The sequence below is a fragment of the Schistosoma haematobium genome, chromosome ZW (assembly GCF_000699445.3).
Source record: "Schistosoma haematobium chromosome ZW, whole genome shotgun sequence".
NCBI lineage: Eukaryota > Metazoa > Platyhelminthes > Trematoda > Strigeidida > Schistosomatidae > Schistosoma > Schistosoma haematobium.
The window spans coordinates 68409995-68431145 of record NC_067195.1 but is presented as its reverse complement, the minus strand read 5'-3'; the positions used below and the strand labels follow the sequence as shown (position 1 = coordinate 68431145).

The window sequence follows — 21151 nt, the reverse complement described above, 5'->3', positions numbered from 1 at the left end:
AAACACCACATAAAAGGAGTGCATTTCGTTCCTACAGTTGCATTCATTTTTGTGCCTCTTTACTTTTCCCTTTCGTATTTTAAATTATACTCTTGAAAAGGAATAGTTCTTTTAAATTACTAATTCAGTAGCATACTAGAATGACTCCGAAAAACGAGCACTAAATTTTCTCTCAAAATAAGGATACAACTGTTAAGCAGCTGTATACAATCAATAAAATGTAATGCTTGGTAACATTAAGTACTTATAGAAAGTTCTACGTGAAGAAAAAAAACATTTTAAAAAATCCCATAGTATAAATCAGAGCATTATATATAAGGGAACAGTACAGTTTTCAATTAGATCGTTAACAGGTTTAACTATAATATACAGTAATATTTATATGAAAACACTATACAAGTGAAGGTAGTTTATGAATCTGTGATAACAGCAAAATAGAGTATATGACTAAACAAAGTAAGTAAAAATTTAAAACTGATAATTACATAATAAGTATACTAGATATATCTGTCATTACACTATCAATCTAATTCATTTTGTTCTTATCATTAACTTATAGACTATCAACAGTACATTAGAGTAAAGCCTGACAAAGATCTAATTGGAAACAGTACTACTAAGATCACGAACCGAAGTATATGTTAAAAGTTCGTTGAAAACCAGAGGGTGATGGACCGTCGTCTTGTTTGGGTACGGGATAATAAGTAATAGGTATCCAGTTTCAAGAAACCAGGAATTGCACCGAGGTCCTACGGTCTCGTATGCGAACGCGCAACCTAGAGACCATTGAGCCAGGGTACAGTGGTACACAAGTCAACCTTCCACCAATGATATTTCCAAAGTATTCACTTGAGACAAGATTTTTACGACTCAGAAGCATAGAATGCTTCGTTTGAACATGTAGTAGTTACAAATAAGTTAGTCTTGGAACTATAATATCCTTATAGCACCACTGCCACACTTAAATTTGTTTAATTTTGTCAAGCCCTTCAGTTAACTTATTTGGAAAACTTTTAATAAAAACAGTAACAATTTGATATGTTGGTATTGTTATTATTATTATCATGTCTGTATGAAAATATATGCTTGATCACATATGACAGCCTACGCACACATCCCTTTTTCTAACTTAAATGTTAGTTGCCTAAATCACTGCTCGAATACGTTTTTTTGCTTGTGGCTTAGTGATCTACGCTGTTCAATTATAAACTGTAGTCGATGCTTCATATTGTCTTCTAAAAATCTCACATCATTAGTATCTATTTTCCGACAATATACCAGCTGAAGCACTGTAGTCAGACATCGAAGTAACTACAAGAATGATTTACCTTCTATTCAAAAAGATTTGGGAGGAGGAACAAGTGCCGATGGACTGGAAAGAAGGACACCTCATCAATATTTTAAAGAAAGGAGATCTGGGCAAATGGAAAATCTACAGAGGCATTACACTACTGTCAATGCCAGGGAAAGTCTTTAACAGAGTCATGCTGAACCGGATGAAAGGTGCAGTAGACGCCCAACTTCGAGATCAACAAGCTGGATTCCGTAAGGACAGGTCGTGCACAGACCGAATCACGACACTACGGATCATGGTCGAACAATCAATTGAGTGGAACTCGTCATTGTACACCAACTTCATTGATTATGAAAAGGCATTTGACAGTGTAGATGGGAGAACGTTATGGAAACTTCTTCGACACTACGGAGTTCCTGAGAAGATTGTCAATATTATCCGGAACTCATACGACGGACTACAGTGCAAAGTAGTGCATGGAGGACAGCTGACAGACGCATTCTAAGTAGGAACCGGAGTCAGACAAGGCTGTCTACTCTCTCCCTTCCTCTTTCTTCTGGTGGTCGACTGGATTATGAAGACCACGACATCTGAAGGAAAACACGGAATACAATGGACAGCTCAGAATCAATTAGACGATTAGGATTTCTCAGATGACCTAGCCCTCCTATCGCATACACATGAACAAATGCAGATAAAGACAGCCAGTGTAGCAGCAGTCTCTGCATCAGTAGGCCTCAAAATACACAAGGGGAAAACCAAGGTCCTCAAATTCAAAACGCAGAAATGCAATCCAATCACTCTTGATGGCGAAACTCTGGACGATGTAGAATCCTTCACATACCTGGGAAGCATCATCGATGAACAAGGAGGTTCAGGTGCAGACGTAAAGGCGAGGATTGACAAAGCAAGGACAGCATTCCTACAGTTGAAGAACATATGGAACTCAAAACAACTTTCAACCAATATCAAAGTGAGAATCTTCAATACGAACGTCAAGACAGTCCTACTGTATGGAGCTGAAACTTGGAGAACTACAACAACCACCATCAAGAAGGTGCAAGTATTTATGAATGGTTGTCTACGCAAGATACTCAACATCCATTGGCCGGATACCATCAGCAACAGCCTTCTGTGGGAGAGAACAAACCAGCTTCCAGCTGAAGAGGAAATTAGGAAAAGACGATGGAAATGGATAGGACATACACTACGCAAATCGTCAAACTGCATCACGAGACAAGCCCTAACTTGGACTCCTGAAGGGAAGCGGAAAAGAGGAAGGCCAAAGAACACATTACGTCGGGAAATAGAAGCAGATATGAAAAGGATGAATAACAACTGGAAGGAGCTGGAAAGGATTGCCCAGGACAGGGTTGGATGGAGAATTCTGGTGAGCGGCCTATGCTCCTTCACGAGGAGTAACAGGCGTAAGTAAGTATCTATTTTATAACGGAATCAGGATAATTGATATGAGAAGCCAAAGGAATTATCTCGAAATAATATCAGAGCAGTCAAAGCAATATAAGATATTATTCCACGAACTTATAGGCTACTATCCTGAGCCACATAATGGGGGGGCTGTGCTATAACTGTAAATTACAATTTTACATGTTGGGTAACATGGGCGCATATATCGTTTAGCACTGTGACACGCCTACATGTGCTATTCGGGCTTTTGAACAGACCAAATAATTCATTCGTTTTGAGTCATTATCTACACAGATTTCGACCTTGTCAGTTATTCGCTTATAACGTCGACTGTCCTTATATGAGCGTACTTTGTGTTTACCACTTATTCTGCTCACAACCCATTTTTAGCTTATTTTTTCTGTCCGACTGCAAACGGTGAATGTTGCCTTATCAAATCGAGTTGAAATCCTTGCCTTCTACGTCTCGTTTCCCCCGTTGTCTATCTGCGGTAAATAGTGCATGAAATATACATACCAAAAGCCATTCTCGTATTTTACTTCTTCCGTTACTCACTAACGCGAATTAAGACAGCAGATATAAAAAGGGGTTGGTGGGATATCTATTTCGTTGTAATCATACCATATGATCAAATCGAAGCCAGGTAACTGAGTCACGATAAGGAAACTGACCGTAGTAACACAGTCGCATTCATTTTTTATCTCATAAGTTTTTAGTCTAGTGTCATTCCATTATTTTTCATATTTAGGCACGTTCCTTCCTATTATTTATATTTTCATATTTCGATTTCTAATAAAATGGATATTATTACTTCTACTCTACTGTTCCTTATCTTGCTAATTTGAGGTCCGGCGACTCTGATCCATATATATTTGTACTAAATACCAAACTGCTTGAAATCAACCGACTGAAAAGTCAAGTGAAGATAGGAAATAGTATTAAATTAAATTCTTTGAAAAAAATCATATCTGATATATATGAAATTAGATATAAAAAGAGCAACCGGTATAGCGGTCAAATGGACTCATGAATACATAATAAATGAAGATTAGAAAAGTATGAGGTAAAAAATAGAGATATTCTGTTCTTCGATAGTATGGATACATCTGTTAATAATCCAAACACAAAAAAGAATGTACTTACTCAATTAAAAATCAGTGTACTACAACTTGTTACATGTGAACAGGATTAGGATTTCTAAAATATTCTTAACAGATTATGTTTCTAGATGATTTGTAAGTCGCTGTTCTAGGTTTTTCCATATGTTGAATGGAAATTACTTTGGAAAAGACAACGTACTTGAGCACTATGCACAATATTTTCAGCTGAAGGTTTGTTATAAATCCTTTTGTTACTCGTTCTGTTTTCTCTTCTTTCTCGACAGCCACGAGGAAATATTACATTAAATGTTGAATTACTTGGTTTATTAACTAGATTCGTATTGTTTCGATCACATAGGTTAGGAACCGTATGCATCGTTTCACGGACATAATTGCTTTCTAATTCATGGATGCTATAAAATGAATCTAAAGATGATGGAAGACTAATTTTAATCATATCACAAAGATCAATAAAAGTGATCAAAGTATTTATCGCTTTGGTCAGCCTAGATGTTGCGTCGGGATTTCTTTGTTTAATAAAGAGAAGTTTCGGAAGCCATACTCTTATGACTGAATAACGTCTATCACAGGGCTCTAAAGAAGCTAACTGAGTAGCTAAAAAATGTACCAGCTTTCCAGAGGGAAACAGTATCCAAGACTGTCCAAAAGTGAAATAATTTGACTGTTTATTCTCTAGCACAAGACAGTTGAGAGTTGTAACCAAATCTTTAAAACTGTTAAAAGTTGACTGTATAGCATTAAAGCCGTGTACAATATCAATTCTGAAATTAGTAGAATTGCTACCTGAAATCGACAACTGATCAGGCATTCTGCTTAGATTATTATAAAATTCACATAATTCACTAATAGACGAACCATCGTTGTATATATTTGCGACAGCACAAGAAGCTACAGCAAGTCCAACAGACGACTCACTAAACACAGAAGGGATCTCAATAGAGGTATACTTTAATTGTTGAAACCAAAATGATAAGACTACTGCTAAACTGTAAAGTAACTTAGGGATTAAATTGTTTTCCGGTAGTTTGACGAAACCCAGATTTTCTTTAATAACTTCATCTGTGCTAACTTTGTTGAAATCTAAAGGAATATATTTGACTGGGATTTGATACATCACTAATTTATCATTTTGTCTCATATATTCAATAACATCAGGATTTAATCCGACAAGTTTATTTTCCATACTTAAACTGCGTTCCAATGACACATAAATTTGATAGTGTAGTCTTCGAATTAAGAATGACGTTTCATGCACTGAGAATGGGCATTTTGGATCTTCAACTGCGGTGAGAAGAAAAACACCTCGAGATGAATAAATAGATGGTTTTGAAAATAATATTCCCTTCCTGAAATTATAAAGAAGACGAGGAGGCCACCCATTTGTGTAGTCTTCATGCCATAAGTATGCTACAATGGTACCTTTTAGTGAATTAATCACATCCTCAACACTTCCACTAGATCTGAATGATGATTTAATAGTTGTAAATGTATTTGTTGAAGTATCATTAAAGTAACTTTTATCACTCAATAGACTCATAACACTTTTAGTTTCTTCTAGAGGGCAAACAAAACGAGAAATGCCGTGTATCATATCGTTTATTATAGAAGTGCGCTGTTCAACTGGATAACAGTTAATAACATCTTCTAATGGTTTAATTGAATTTGAATCGAACTGTGAAAACCATTCAAGGAGTACAGATAATCGATGTTGTGAGTAATTTATTGTCGAATTGTTTGTTTGTAATTTTTCTTGTAATTCTAATGGAAGTCTTACATTAGACACAACATCTGTACCAACTAACACAGCTAAAAGAGGCAAGTGAAAATCTGAAGATCTCGCTAAAATTGAAAGTTTAGGAATAAATTTGTGAAACAACATTTCTTTTTCACCACTACTTTTACTAGAACCACTCAAATTTAGATTGGCCAAATGAAGTGTAAGAAATGTCGGACTCGAATATGGTTGAGAAATCAAACTATTACGAATATTTTGTCTCTTTGACATAAGTATATAATAATCAGATGATAAACCAATAACTGGACATTGTAAAATTATAGCAATAGCGGTACAAACAGTTGTAGGAAAAGATTTAACTCTAATACACTTCCATGGGAATTCATTTAAAGCATACAAAAATACATCCCTAGCTGATAAATTGAGTACTTTGGGGATTTTATCAAGTGCATTTAATTTTACGGCTGTGATAAGTTGTGATAACACGTTAAATTCTTTCTTCTGTTTATGCTTTAATTTTTGATTCTGTTAATAAGAAATGAATAACAAATAGAATTATTTATATGATTAACAATAACAAGAATTTCGTTTCATTTTTATTAATAATAGTAATCTTTTTAAAACATTTCATTCTCGCTGAAAAGACCTTTTTACCGTTGTCAGTTAAACATTATGTAGTATAATAAGAGAGTAAGTATGCTTAATCAATAAGAAAACACAGTTTGGATTGATTTATTGTGACTAAGGAAATGTAACTTTCAACAATTTCTGGTTAAAAAATCAATTTTCTCGCCATACAATATAGGAAGTCTTTGAAATAACTTCATTCCACACAACATTAGTCATAAGCTTTAGTTTAGTAATGACATAAGATACTTCAATTTACCTTCCAATGACGAGCGTTTTTTCCGTACTAATTAAGTGTTTGAATGGAGATTTATCCTGAAATTGACTATTTTTTAGCGAACTGATATAAGCTGGAAAACTATTGAAAACGATGAAGCATTGACCAGCTATTTTATCAATTTTTGGAATTCCTCAACAGTTAGTATCTACGATCTAAAGAAGCATAGAGCCGAATACTTGATGGCGGTTAGAATATCTTTAGACCACATAATTACAATAGAATGAATTCAGACTCCTGACTTTAATCACTCTGCGTTATAATCCAACTATAATCCAATACTTTTGGTCAATTAGTGTCTCGTTTACAACATGGTCTAACTCCACAAACCCCATCGATAAAGTACTTTTGATTAATTACCATTATTATTACTACGAGTATAATTATCGTTATTACTTTTATTAATATAAGTTTTAAGATTATCACCTGCTTCTCACTACAGACTACAATCCACAATAATCATAGCCCCCTGATATGCATTGTCAATTACGAACTAAAAGTCGAATACTTATGGACAGGTAAGGGGTCTTTTTAAAATGGCAAGATCTAGCAAAAGATATCAAAAAATTACAGGCTAAGAAAACATTATAAAACAAGTTTGAATCTACTCGATCCAATTTAGGAAGTGACATTGTATAATCAATTATAAAACCAAAAGATTGTGAATGAGTTACACCAAACGACCTGAATCTTCTAGATAGTTAGTTCTGTTTCCCATTCTGCATAACAGATTCGTAGATGCTTTTAGTGGCTTCGTTATGTTCATTCTAGGTACTTACTAACTCCTGATAACCCTGATGAAGTAGCGTAAGCCACCATCCAGCATTCTCCATCCAACTCTGTCTTGGACTCTCCTCTCTAGTTGTTTCCAATTTCTATTCATTATCTTCATGTCTTCCTCCAATTTCCAACACAGTCTGTCCTCTGGTCTTTTTTTCCTTTTCCCTTCACGATTCCGAGTCAGGGATTGCATCGCGATGTAGTTTGGTGATTTCCGCAAAGTATGTCCTATTGTTAGCTGGACATTGGATCAAAGCATGCTCAATGTACGATTGCTTTGGCGCACGCTTATTGGCTGACACTTGTCCAATCAGCGCTAGCAGATTCTTGGAGAACACTCTAGAATCTTCTAATGTAAAAACTATAAATATACTAAGGTTTTTCCTACTGCGCTTCTTTCTGTCATCTAACCTTGTTATTCGGAATATAATCTCTTTCCTGTTCAACTGTGTTCTGATTTGGGGACTTGTCTAGTGAATTGGTGTCCGATAGTACTAAGCAATAGGAATAGCTGGGTTGTAATAAGAGATAATTATAACAGTGGCGACGGGGATGGGATACTGTTGAGCTGGTCACCTGATATGGGCACCTTGAATTTGTTTTCCTTTTTTCTCGTCGCCACTGTTCTAATGTTCTCTTATTACAACCCAGCTATCCCGCCTCCAGCGCCTTCTCCTAATTTCCTCTTTAGATGGGGTTAAGTTTGTTATCTCCCACAGTAGCTTGTTGTTGATGGCATACGACAAACGGACAGTGAGTATCTAGAATAGACAACTGTTTACAAATACTCTGTTGATAATGTGTGTAGTAGTTATCCAAGTTTCAGCTCCGTATGACAGAAATGTCTTGACGTTTGTGTTGAAAAGTGAGACTTCGGTATTGGCTGACAACTGTTTGAGTTGCACATATCCTTTGATTGTAGGGATACTTCCCTTGCTTTGCCGATCCCTGCATTCACATTCGCATCAGATCCTCCTAGATTACCAATGATGCAACCTAGATACGTGAAAGTTGCCACCTCTTCCAGAGCTTCTCCATCAAGTATGATTGGGTTAGTGTTCTAAATGTCGTATTTGAGGATCATGCATTTCCCTTGTGTATGCTGAGGCCTACTGCTGCAGAGGCTGTTGCTACACAAGTTGTCTTTACCTGAATTTATTCAAATGTATAGGATAGAAGACCCAGGTCGTCTGCGAAGTCCAAGTCGTTTGGTTGCATCCAACCTGTCCATTTTAATCCGTGCTTCGCCTGAAATGTGGAGGTCTTCATAATCCAATCAACCATCAGAAGAAAGAGAAAGGAAGAGTGTAGACAGCCTTGTCTGATTCCGGTCCTCACTTGCAATGCATCTGTCAGCCGTCCTCCATGCACGACTCCACAGTGTAGTCTGTCGTACGAATTCCGTATGATATCTACGATCTTCTCAGATACACCACAGTGTTTAATAAGGGTCCATAAAATTCTCCTATACACACTGTCAAACGCTTTCTCGTAGTCAAGGAAGACGATGTATAGTGACGAGTTCATTCAATTGATTGTTCAACGATGATCCGTAGTGTCGTGATTCGGTCTGTGCACAACCGATCCTTACGGAATCCAGCCTGCCGATCACGATGTTGAGAGTCTTCTGAATCTTTCATTCGATTCAACAACACTGTTGGGAACTTTTCCTGATACCAATAATGGTGTGACGCCTCTGTATTTCTCACACTTTCTGTGATCACCTCCCGTTGATATCTTGGTATACCTGGTATTCTTCTGTCCAGTCCATCGACACTTATTCTTCTTCCCAAATCTTCTTGAATAGAACGTGAAGCATGTTTGCAGTTACCCCTGTCTGACTTCAGTGCTTTAGGTGGTATGTCATCTGATCTTTCTGCTTTCCCACTCTTGATTTGTTTGATGTATATCCTAATGATAGATGCTTCTGATAAATGATGACAGGCTTTATGACCCACAAACACATTTTTTTTCTCATCTTTTTGAGAAATACTCGTTTTGTTTACTTCTATATATAGTGAGTTTAGGTACCTTGGAATTTAGTTTATCTTTTAATCATAACAATTTTATTTCTTAGATATCTAAGGTACTGCGTTGATGATGACCCACTGAAAGTGTGGTTTCTCTGATCAATTTTTCCCTGAAGTTTTACGAAAAAGGACAACGTTAACCTATATATCTGTGCTGCATTGTTGTATGGTTAGACCACTGACACATCGAGTTACTCATCCTTAACGATAACCATGCACAACTGGAGACCGTTTGTGTATCAACCATAGGGTTCATTACTCATTGAAACGTTTAGTAATTTAAAAGAATCCATGTTTTTATTCTCTTCTTATTAACATGAATCCAAGTTAAACCAGTGTCGCATAGGTCTTATAAATGCAAATGACTGTAGTGATTATACTCCCAGAATTAATTTAGCATATTATACTTAGACTAGACAGTTGTGTGGTAAATAAGACAACAAAGCAATATTAGAAGTCTAACATGAAATATTTTGGGAATGAAATACATTTAACGCGCTAATCTACAGATAGACCAAGAAAAAAGAGGACGGAGGAGAGTGAATTGTATGGTATTGTTATGGAGTGAGAGCAGTGATAATTTCGACATATTATGCAACAGCTATTCCAAAAGAAAACTCCGCCTGGAGTCCCTCCGGGGGCTACTGCCGGTCCCAAGCCCGGATAAAGGAGGAGGGTTGGGCATGGGGTTAGCGTCCCCATCCCGTAGAAAACTAACTCGTTAAAAAAACGCTAACCAGAAAAAATTACCCAAACCTTTTAAACTCTGCCCTGGGAGTCAGAAGGTCTTCATTTAGAAGAGTTATGACGCCTCATGATGAAAGCCGAATTCCTTCGGAAGTTACGAGGCCGATGCCCCTTCTGACAAACAGAGCGACCATTTATTTAGGTACATGGAATGTTCGTACAATGTGGGACACCGGAAGAGCCTTCCAAATTGCTGCAGAAATGAGAAGATACAACCTAGAGGTACTTGGGATCAGTGAAACACATTGGACACAAGTTGGACAACAACGACTAACTACAGGAGAGCTCCCGTTATACTCCGGCCATGAAGAAGAAAATGCACCACATACACAAGGAGTTGCATTGATGCTGTCCAAACAAGCGCAAAATGCACTTATAGGATGGGAATCTCATGGACCAAGGATCATCAAAGCCTCCTTCAAAACAAAGAAAGAGGGCATTTCAATGAACATCATCCAATGCTATGCGCCTACCAACGACTACAATGAAGACGCTAAAGATCAATTCTACAATAGGCTTCAGTCAATCGTCGAGAAGTGCCCAACAAAGGACCTGACCATTTTGATGGGAGATTTCAACGCCAAGGTTGGAACGGACAACACTGGATATGAAGACATAATGGGACGACACGGACTGGGAGAAAGAAACGAAAATAGTGAGAGATTTGCAAATCTATGTGCCTTCAATAAGCTGGTCATAGGCGGCACCATATTCCCACATAAACGCATACACAAAACCACATGGACTTCACCGGATCATACTACACAAAACCAAATCGACCATATTTGCATCAACAAAACGTTCAGGAGGACTACAGAGGACGTGAGAACCAAGAGAGGAGCTGATATAGCATCAGATCATCACTTACTGGTCGCTAAGATGAAATTGAAACTCAAGAAGCACTGGACAACGGGGCGGACAGTATCACAAAAGTTCAATACGGCCTTTCTCCAGGATACTAACAAACTCAACAAATTCAAGATAGACCTCAGCAACAAGTTCCAGGCCTTTCATGATCTATTCAATGGAGAAGGAACTACTATGGAGAGCAACTGGAAGGGGATCAAAGAGGCAATCACTTCAACATGTCATGAGGTCCTGGGTCACAAGAAGCACCACCACAAGGAATGGATCACTGTTGATACACTGGATAAGATTCAAGAAAGAAGGAACAAGAAGGCAGCGATCAATACCAGTCGAACAAGAGCAGAAAAAGCCAAGGCACAAGCTGAATACACGGAAATAAACAAACAAGTGAAGAGGAGCATCAGAACCGACAAACGTAAATATGTGGAAGATTTAGCAACGACGGCGGAAAAGGCTGCAAGAGAAGGAAACATGAGACAATTGTATGACACGACAAAGAAACTCTCTGGAAATCGCCGCAAACCAGAACGACCAGTAAAAAGCAAGGAAGGCAAGGTAATCACCAACATTGAAGAGCAACAAAACAGGTGGGTAGAACACTTCAAAGAACTCTTGAATCGACCAGCCCCACTGAACCCACCCAACATCGAAGCAGCACCCACGGACCTTCTAATCAATGTTGGCCCACCAACAATTGAAGAAATCAGCATGGCCACCAGACAAATCAAGAGTGGCAAAGCAGCAGGACCCGACAACATCCCAGCAGAGGCACTAAAAGCAGACGTAGCGGCAACTGCAAGGATACTCCACATTCTCTTCAGCAAAATTTGGGATGAGGAAGAAGTACCAACAGACTGGAAAGAAGGATTTCTGGTCAAAATACCGAAGAAAGGCGATCTCAGCAACTGTGATAACTACAGGGGCATCACTCTTCTCTCAATACTGGGAAAAGTCTTCAACAGGGTATTGTTAAACAGGATGAAGGACTGCGTAGACGCCCAACTTCGAGACCAACAGGCAGGATTCCGTAAGGATAGATCGTGTACAGACCAAATCGCAACTCTACGGATCATTGTGGAACAATCAATTGAATGGAATTCATCACTCTACATAAACTTCATTGACTACGAAAAGGCATTTGATAGCGTGGACAGAAGAACACTATGGAAGCTTCTTCGATACTACGGCGTGCCTCAGAAGATAGTCAATATCATACAGAACTCATATGATGGATTACACTGCAAAATCGTGCATGGAGGACAGTTGACAAAGTCGTTCGAAGTGAAGACCGGTGTTAGGCAAGGTTGCTTACTCTCACCCTTTCTCTTTCTCCTGGTGATCGACTGGATCATGAAGACGTCAACGTCTGAAGGGAAGCGCGGGATACAATGGACATCTAAGATGCAGTTGGATGATCTAGACTTCGCAGACGATCTGGCCCTTCTATCCCAAACGCAACAACAGATGCAGGAGAAGACGAACAGTGTGGCAGCAGCCTCAGTAGCAGTAGGTCTCAATATACACAAAGGGAAAAGCAAGATTCTCCGATACAACACAGAATGCACCAATCCAATCACAATTGACGGAGAAGATTTGGAAGATGTAAAAACCTTCACATATCTGGGCAGCACCATTGATGAACAGGGTGGATCTGATGCAAATGTAAAGGCGCGGATCGGCAAAGCAAGAGCAGCATATTTACAACTGAGGAACATCTGGAACTCAAAGCAATTGTCAACCAACACCAAGGTCAGGATTTTCAATACAAATGTCAAGACAGTTCTACTGTATGGGGCAGAAACCTGGAGAACTACAAAAGCCATCATCCAGAAAATACAGGTGTTTATTGACAATTGTCTACGCAAAATACTTTGGATCCGTAGGCCGGACACTATTAACAACAACCGACTGTGCGAAAGAACAAACCAGATTTCGGCGGAGGAAGAAATTAGGAAGAAGCGCTGGAAGTGGATAGGACACACATTGAGGAAAGCACCGAACTGCGTCACAAGACAAGCCCTCACATGGAATCCTCAGGGCCAAAGGAAAAGAGGAAGACCAAAGAACACATTACTCCGAGAAATGGAGATAGACATGAGAAAAATGAACAAGAATTGGATGGAATTGGAAAAGAAGGCTCAGGACAGAGTGGGTTGGAGAATGCTGGTCGGCGGCCTATGCTCAATTAGGGGTAACAGGCGTAAGTAAGTAAGTAAGTATTCCAAAAGAAAACTTTTGATAAGAAAAATTCATCGAAAGAGACTAAAGAAGACTGATTTACAATCAAGTTAACTTAGTTATATATCAAACCAATGACCATTAATTTCAGAATTTTACCAACCAAGTAATTATCACTAAGCACAAAATTAATATAAGATAACCAATATATAGAAAATTGATTGAGAGTCAAATAACTGATTACAATTGGAAATACATTGAAAGTTAATGAGTAGAATTTACTCTAGTTCAACGAGAATGCATTGAAATTGACTTAATAAAAATTACCTTACATCGATATGCGAAATTAAAATTAGTTTCCTTCCTTATACACCGTATTTCGGAATATAACGAGCTCCGAATGAGAAGACATACTATTGCTATCTTTAAATGTGAGATCATTACACACAAATGTTCCAACTATGGACAGTTTTTTTATATATCAAGCCAAATTGGAGAGACTGAAATACACATTGGAACCTAAATAAATGTGCTTAAATGAACCATGAATGTGAACGTCATGTCTACCAGAGGAATATACAAACAACTGAATGCAGTAGAAATGGGTTTGGTGTAGGGTCTCACGTTAACGGATATCTTTTTAGATAAACCAGAAAACAGGTCACGTGCACAGTTGGATAAAAAGTCTTCATTTTAATCTCAATATATGAATGACACACTCATCCTTTGTAAAGAAAATACTGATCAGTTAGAGATTAAGTAATTCTATCAATTTCGTCAGGCCATTAAGTTCATGTGGTGGCAGAACACCATTTATAAATGTACTACTTACGAATGGTAGACGAATCACTAACATAGGACTTAAACAAGAAAGGTCGTGTGACTTCTTATATTTGATCAGACAAAAACAAGCCTAGTTGACTGCGGAAATGCTACAGCCTAATGAACTTTTTCTCGTTAAATCACCTAAATTTACTTGTTCCCATTTAATTGCTTACACTTAAAACATTGAGAACTTGAAAAAATATACCGTCCACTATTATTGTATTCTAAAGAGATCTCTGAAATTAAGTGACTATGAAATTATGCTTATGATAAAAAAAATCACACCACTGTTCCTATATAATCCTGAACTTATGGTTTGGATGATTTCTGACAAATCGGATTACTCAGTCTTAGGCTACATAGAAGTATCTGACGTTAATACCAGTTAAATTGCTGACGATATACAGAAGTGAATATTTTAAAAATACTTCTTCGGACTGGTGTTTCGAAGATGTTACATGAAGATTGGCCAAGATAGCTTGAAATTCCTAACTGTGATTTAGGAAAGGCACAGCTGATGTGTTTTAATAAAACAAACTTGTCAAGTACTTCAGTATGGGAACACTACACAAATTAAACAAATAATTGTATTAATCTTGAGATGTTTATCCAGGATACTGGAGAACGATATAAGTTCACAGTATAAATAAAAGCAATTTGCAACGTGTAAGTAAGGATTAGAAGTTATGTTAATTTTTGTTAAAAAGCCCTTACTTTCATGTCACAGCAACCCCTTAGAATGAAGTACGGCTCCACATTCGAACATTGCAAATTCAAAAAGAACGAACGTACCACCATGTAAAAAGAAAGATTCTCACCACCATACAGTCCTGTAGAAAATTTATCATGTAGAAAACCAACTAAGTCGTCAGCGTCCACAACAACTTTAGTATCTTTCAGAAATAAAGGTTCCCATGGAGCGAAACTCCTTAAAAGGATTTTATCTAGACCCAGTACGGTCATTGCCAATTTATAAGGATTCCGCGCAAAACGATATATAATCTAAAAAGTATTTTAGAAATTGAGTCTTCTGAGTAAAGCCTTAGCCTTATCAAAAAACGATGGCTTTGAAAGTTGTATAATTTCAGTAAATGAATGATATGTGAAACACAATGGAAAATAACTACTAAAATATCACTAACACGCACTGAATATAGATGATAGAAATGGGATGGGAAAACCATACAGATTTACATGACTTAATCCAAAAAGGATGGCAAGGACAGGAAAAAGAACATATACTTCATCCCAAACTAGATTACTACATCAAGAGATCTCAATATAATCATTATTTTTATACAAGTCGGGTGAAGAAATGTTTCTTTTGAGTTAGTTCCTCGTTATAGCTCGAAACTGATGTATAGGTTTTACAAACAAGTATATCTTGATAGGAATATTTGATATATAGCACAAAACTCAGTTGAGCGAAGATGTCTATAAATTTTAGAGATATATAGGAAAGAATCGACATTCGAGAACATGGTGAAAAGCACTATATCGAAACAGAATCCGACAAAACGGAGGAACATTAAAAATTTAAGCTCTGAAACAGAGGGACTCAATCAAATTGTATATTATTAAATTGACGAAGAATATTGCTGAGAGATCCTAAGCAGTTGAGAAACTCCCTAAATACTAGGAGCGAAAATTTTCAGAATAAATGATCCAAGCAATGAACGTCAGCAAAGACAAAGATCGTATCTAGTTAGTTCAGAGCTTTAATACCGAACTCCAAGACCTTAACTCCCGACAAGTCTAAGTTGTTACTATTCATAATTTGTCGAGTGTTGATTTTGATATGACTCATTTACAAGTAATACCCCTTAATATTGAATTTTATGATAGAATAATGTTAGTTAGATGGATGAAGGTTCAGTTAGGGGACCTTTACGCCAGAAACCAACAACAATCCAACCCTAAACCCTACATATGTAACTCGTTTTGGTGGAGTAATAAACAGACCTAAATGTTGTACTTATTTTGCTGATTAATTTTGTAAAATTCGTTAAACTTTTTTCTCTTTGCACTGACTAACAAATTTTTTATCCATACGCAATTGTCATAGAATTACTTATATTCTGTTTGGTTAGCTATCCATCATTTAAATTCAAATATATACATCTTAGCTAAACATGTCCGTAGTTCTGGTTATTTTTCATCGTTAAGTATCACATCGATTTTTCGCATGTATGACTAGAGTTTATTATTATTATTGTACATTATTATTTGAATTTTCCCCTTTCTCCATACTCAACATGCACAATAATTCTGTGCATTAGCATAGTACGCACACACCAAACCCACATATTTACACAGAATTTTCTCACAGAAGAGCACTACGATATTTGAGTTTTATTTTGTATCTTTCCACTTACGTTTGTATCAGTGTTCCATCTAGAAACTCAAAGAGAAAGCTATGTAGAAACTGTTAATGTAGACCAAATCTCTCATGATTTCGCTTTAATTGTACAATTATGGTTATTCAATACAAAATATTGTTCCGGGTATTATGTAGAACGTCATCATCACCTGAATAATATAACGATTACTGCTCACTTGATACATGTGCTGCCTTGCGTACTTTTGTTCTCAATCCCTAGTCGCCGTCACACAACCTATTATTCAAATCTCAGTTGGTACCTCAATCATTATCCTAATCAGTGCTCTGTTACAACAATCGAATGTATTTATTGTCCAGTATCTACCAACTTCGCTCTATAATTGCAAATTCATATTACATTAACGTTAATCATATATTGTTTTTTGGTCAACCACACCGACTAAGAGGGTCAATAAAGGATTAAGTCGACTTTTGTAGGTTTTTAAAAACAAAAACACAAAGAACCTTAAACTAAAAAAGTGAAAACTCAACCATTATCAAAAACATGGGATCCGTACTCCTCGTCAATAAACTAGTCTATATAGGAAAGTTAAATACATTACTTAGTGAGCATTATAAATTCCGGAAACCATCTCCTGAAAACGACCCCACAGGAAAGATGAGCGACAAACTACACAATCGCTAAATAGCTTTAAACAAAAAGACTTGATTTCATTTCCTAGGAGATATGTCCAACACAGATCCACTGATCTTCATTCAGTCAGCTACAACTTACGACCAGTCACATGAGTACATCGGTCTAAGTTTACATACCTCATTAGCACAACAAGATGAACAAAAAATTCATCGAAGCAGTTACTTAAATGGTACTAATATATAAAAGATTGTATAAGGATATAATACAGGAAGAAATAATTAGTTCGTAGAAATAAAGGTATAAAGCAATTTTAGTTTCACGGTTTAAGGGAAGACAAAGGATGTACACACCTATACCATTGTGAACAATCCAGTCAGCCAGTCAGTCAGTCAGCTACAACGTAGGACCAGGCACATATGTGCATCGGTCCAGGTTACCATACCGCATCAGCACAACAAGATGAACACCGGATTCATAGCAGTGGTTAGGTCAAAGGTAGTAATATGTAGGAGAAAGATTGCATATAGAGATATAGTACAAGAAGAAAGAATTGGTTCGTAGAAAGAAAGATATGAAGTGATTTTAATCTCTTAGTTTAAGGGAAGACAGGGAGTGTATACACCGACGCCATTGCGATCGATTCTGAGCCATGTCACCAAGAGTCTCCAACCATTGGTTACGATAGTCACAACGACCCCAACCAAGTAGTCTGCATCTACCAACATGGCTCAGACTAGAAGTTAGTGACTTCAAGCATTGATGCCACGTTTTTGTTTGGCCGACCCTAACTTTCTTCCAACCATCCCCAATACTAGTCAGCATTATACGTCGTGGTAATCGGTGTTCAGGCATCCGTAACACGTGGCTCAACCATCTCAGTCGATAAAGATTCACAACCTCATCAACTGACTAACCATCACTCCCTAATACCCTGAGTCTGACCTCACTATTACCCAGTGATCCCAGCAGATGCGAGCAATATTTCCAAGACATCTGTGATCAAATAATAGCACCTTACGAGTATCCTCTACCTTTAACAGCCGCGTTCCGCAGCCGTAAAATAGAACGAACTACTGAGCAGTTTGCTCGTCCTTTAATTGATAGACGGATATCTCGCCTTCGCCATAGGTGGCATAAGTTGGCGAAAACCAAACGAGCTTTCTGAATCGTGCACACATTCCGTCAAACACCAATCCACTAGGGCTCATCGAACTTCCAAGATAAGTGAAGTTGTAAACGCGTTTGACTACTTCACTCCCTATCCTTAGTTCAAGTGTTGATGCAGACCAGTCCTGAAGCAACAATTTTCATTTAGATGCATCCCAAACATTTTAGCATTGTTGCTCAGTGCTACTAAAAGACTGCATTTTATCAACGTCTTCACCAAACAAGACTATGTCATCTGCGTATTATAAGTCGATAAGTAGACCACCTGGTAGGAGACCAATTACTGAAAATTCGCTTAAACTGAACCAACATATTTATAGACCTCTGGAGACATTTTATTTGGACCAGCTGCTCTTCCTCGTTTAAGATTAGCTATAGCTTTTTGAAATCCAATTAGAGTTTGAGGCCTACTTTAATTTTCCAATCAGGCTGTTTGGGAATGGTGGGTAGCTGTAGAGTGGCTAAAAGCCAGCTTAACTGCTCCTTAAAGTGCTCCGCCCATCATTCTAAACGTCTGGGCTGCGATATGACGGGATGAAAAGTCAAAATTAGATTGATTTATTCATTATGATTTTTGTTCAAAATTAATTCTGTTTTAATTCAATGTGATGATTACTCAGTATAGTATTTTTGTTTCCCCGTATGACACTTTATTCTTTAAAATATATATTATTACGTTAACATGAACTATACTCAGCATATGATCTCTTATAACTAAGTATTGTTCATATATGTGATTTTATTCTAATTATTAATCAAAAACGGGTGTATGAATCGATATATAAATCAGTGTATTTCCGAGTAGACTTGTCGTGGTTGTTCGTGTTTCTGGCCCCTTGAGGAATATACTTCTTTCTTCCAAACTTGGACTTCTCTCCCTAGTTAGCTGGGCTGGGACGCGTCGCAATAGCTAACTTAGCCATCTTTGTGTCGTTCGTTCTTAGATTAGGTGAACTCGTAATCTCTCCTAACATAGCAGGCTGAGAGCAGATAAAAGTGTAGTCTTTTCCCGAGATCGTCTCACATTTGGCCTCTTAATTCCTATTTCTTTTATTAGTCTGAAAAGCTATCGGGCGTTACCTACAGTCGCTTCCTTTTCCTTCTCTTTTGCTTTCGTTGCTCTCCACTGCTCACTGTCGTTCCTTAGACTTTTGGTTAACCTAGAACTGATTTGCTTACGCTTTTCATCATGCTTAGAGCCTGATGGAATGAGTTGACGAGAATCTATCAGTGCAATAGACTTATTAGAAATCCACTGGTTTCTCGTGACCCTTTTGGTTCAAATCTCTAATGAATGTTGCTGCTTTTTCCATAGCTGTTTGCATGAATTTTTAAGCGACATCGAGTTCAGTCTGATACTGAGATACCTCTTTGTAAGAATTGATTCTCAGATGCACGATGAAGGTATATTTTCTGTTCAGCAGAGAGCCCTATGGAAATTGTGATTCTGTCGTTACTGAGTCACCAATTGGTACACCATTAGTGTTGTTCTTACAGCGGGATTAGTAGACAGCCATCTTAAGTTTGTTGTTTTGATCTTTTATTACGTATCAAAACTACTATTTAAAAAAACACACAACTTAGCTGATTCTCAGGATAGCAAAGCTCCCGTTCGATTATCGACTGGCTAAATCAAACATATTTCCATTGTCACATAGGAGAACCAGAGGTTAATTTGTATTTGATATGCCCTCACGTTTTGTCTTTTAAAACAGAATTTACGAGGACACTGAGAAAGTACACAAACCCAGAACAAATTACTGGTCAGATGACTATCGACTTTCCAATCGAACCATGATCGAATGAAATTGATTCCCTCAACAAGTGATTGAAGCTTTATCTGCCAACGCTTTTAAAAGAAAGATCAACTGAGAGACCACAATTGCCAGGACTAAACCAGGCCATCTAGTCTCCTGTCCTTTCCAAACTGAAACTTTAGCACCACTAGATTGAAGCAGCATCAGGTTCAGGAACATCCTGTGTAGTAATAAGAATGGGTCAATCTAATATTCTGTTCGAATAAATGCTACAGAAACATTTACTGGAAGGGGTAGCGCAGGTCAAACGTTGATGCGGTGAAATATAGGACAAATATGCTCTTCATTGGTCCAAGAATATTATGTGGCGTTTTGAACAGTGAAAACACACCTATCTGAAGGTGTGAATCTATATTACTTATTAATTTCTTCAATCCGATTGTCGGAATAACGTTATTCCGCACGTACGAATCAAGTTACTTTAGACAACATGCTTATGTGAAACTTTAGCTATGGTGATATTTTTAAATCATGAACGGCTAAGAATTTAAAATCAACTTTTTTCTATATACAAACCAGATCCCACTATGCATTCTTTGACAAATGAGCTCGCTGATAGTGTCGTAGTTCTCGATTTTCTGTATGACCGGTTGATACATAGTGTTGGCAGGTGTACATGCCATAGAAATTAAAGTTCGGTTGTGAAAATTTACTCCACAAACAATTTCTAGTTATTATAATAAGTATCCCAATAATGTATGAAAAGCACGGAAACACCTTACCTCTTCGCAACGATATGGTGGAGGTTGCGAGCATCTGAAGGTCAAACTGACGGAAAACGATTGGTTCATCAGATTCAGATCCAGCTTTGTGTATTGAGGACGAAAGGCACACGGCCTGTTTTAGTCGTATCCTAGTAAACTTCTGAGTGTCTAGTCTTCTCATGAATGAGTTAGTTGAAGGGGCGGACACGATTTCTTCGGGTGACAGGTTCCAGGAATTGTTGACTCGTTGTGAAAACCTGTATGTCACGAGTATTTTGTTCGTTCTTGGCTTTTGTACTTGCCTGGCATGTCCACTGAGTTGTCCTGACCTGTTAGGAAAAAAGAGAGGATTTGTCACGTCCAAAATCAGACAGGTAGGACAGAGTAAAGAGGTCCAGCTTCTTTAGTCTTCGGTAATAAGGATAGTAGGTTAATCCTGATAGATTGCCTCCGGGTGGAGGTCCAGCTTCTCCTTGAAATATTCACAGATGGCGCTGATACCACTTGTTCGAGTGAGGCTTTTCAGTCACCGACCACTCGATGAGAAAAACGGAACCCCACTTTAAGTTTATTAGA

The 21151-nt window shown here is 37.6% G+C and overlaps 1 protein-coding gene across 1 annotated transcript; it reads right to left on the bottom strand.

The window, feature by feature from the left end:
• Positions 1 to 3648: 3648 nt before the first annotated feature.
• On the bottom strand, positions 3649 to 20672 carry ASTE1_5 (Protein asteroid 1). The gene is made up of 3 exons (XM_051212124.1): positions 20594 to 20672; positions 14624 to 14911; positions 3649 to 6103 (listed from the first exon to the last, which is right to left on the bottom strand). Exons 2-3 carry the CDS (start codon positions 14627 to 14629, stop codon positions 3971 to 3973), a joined length of 2139 nt encoding a protein of 712 aa, XP_051072266.1. The 5' UTR covers positions 14630 to 14911; positions 20594 to 20672; the 3' UTR covers positions 3649 to 3970.
• Between the last annotated feature and the right edge of the window lie 479 nt (positions 20673 to 21151).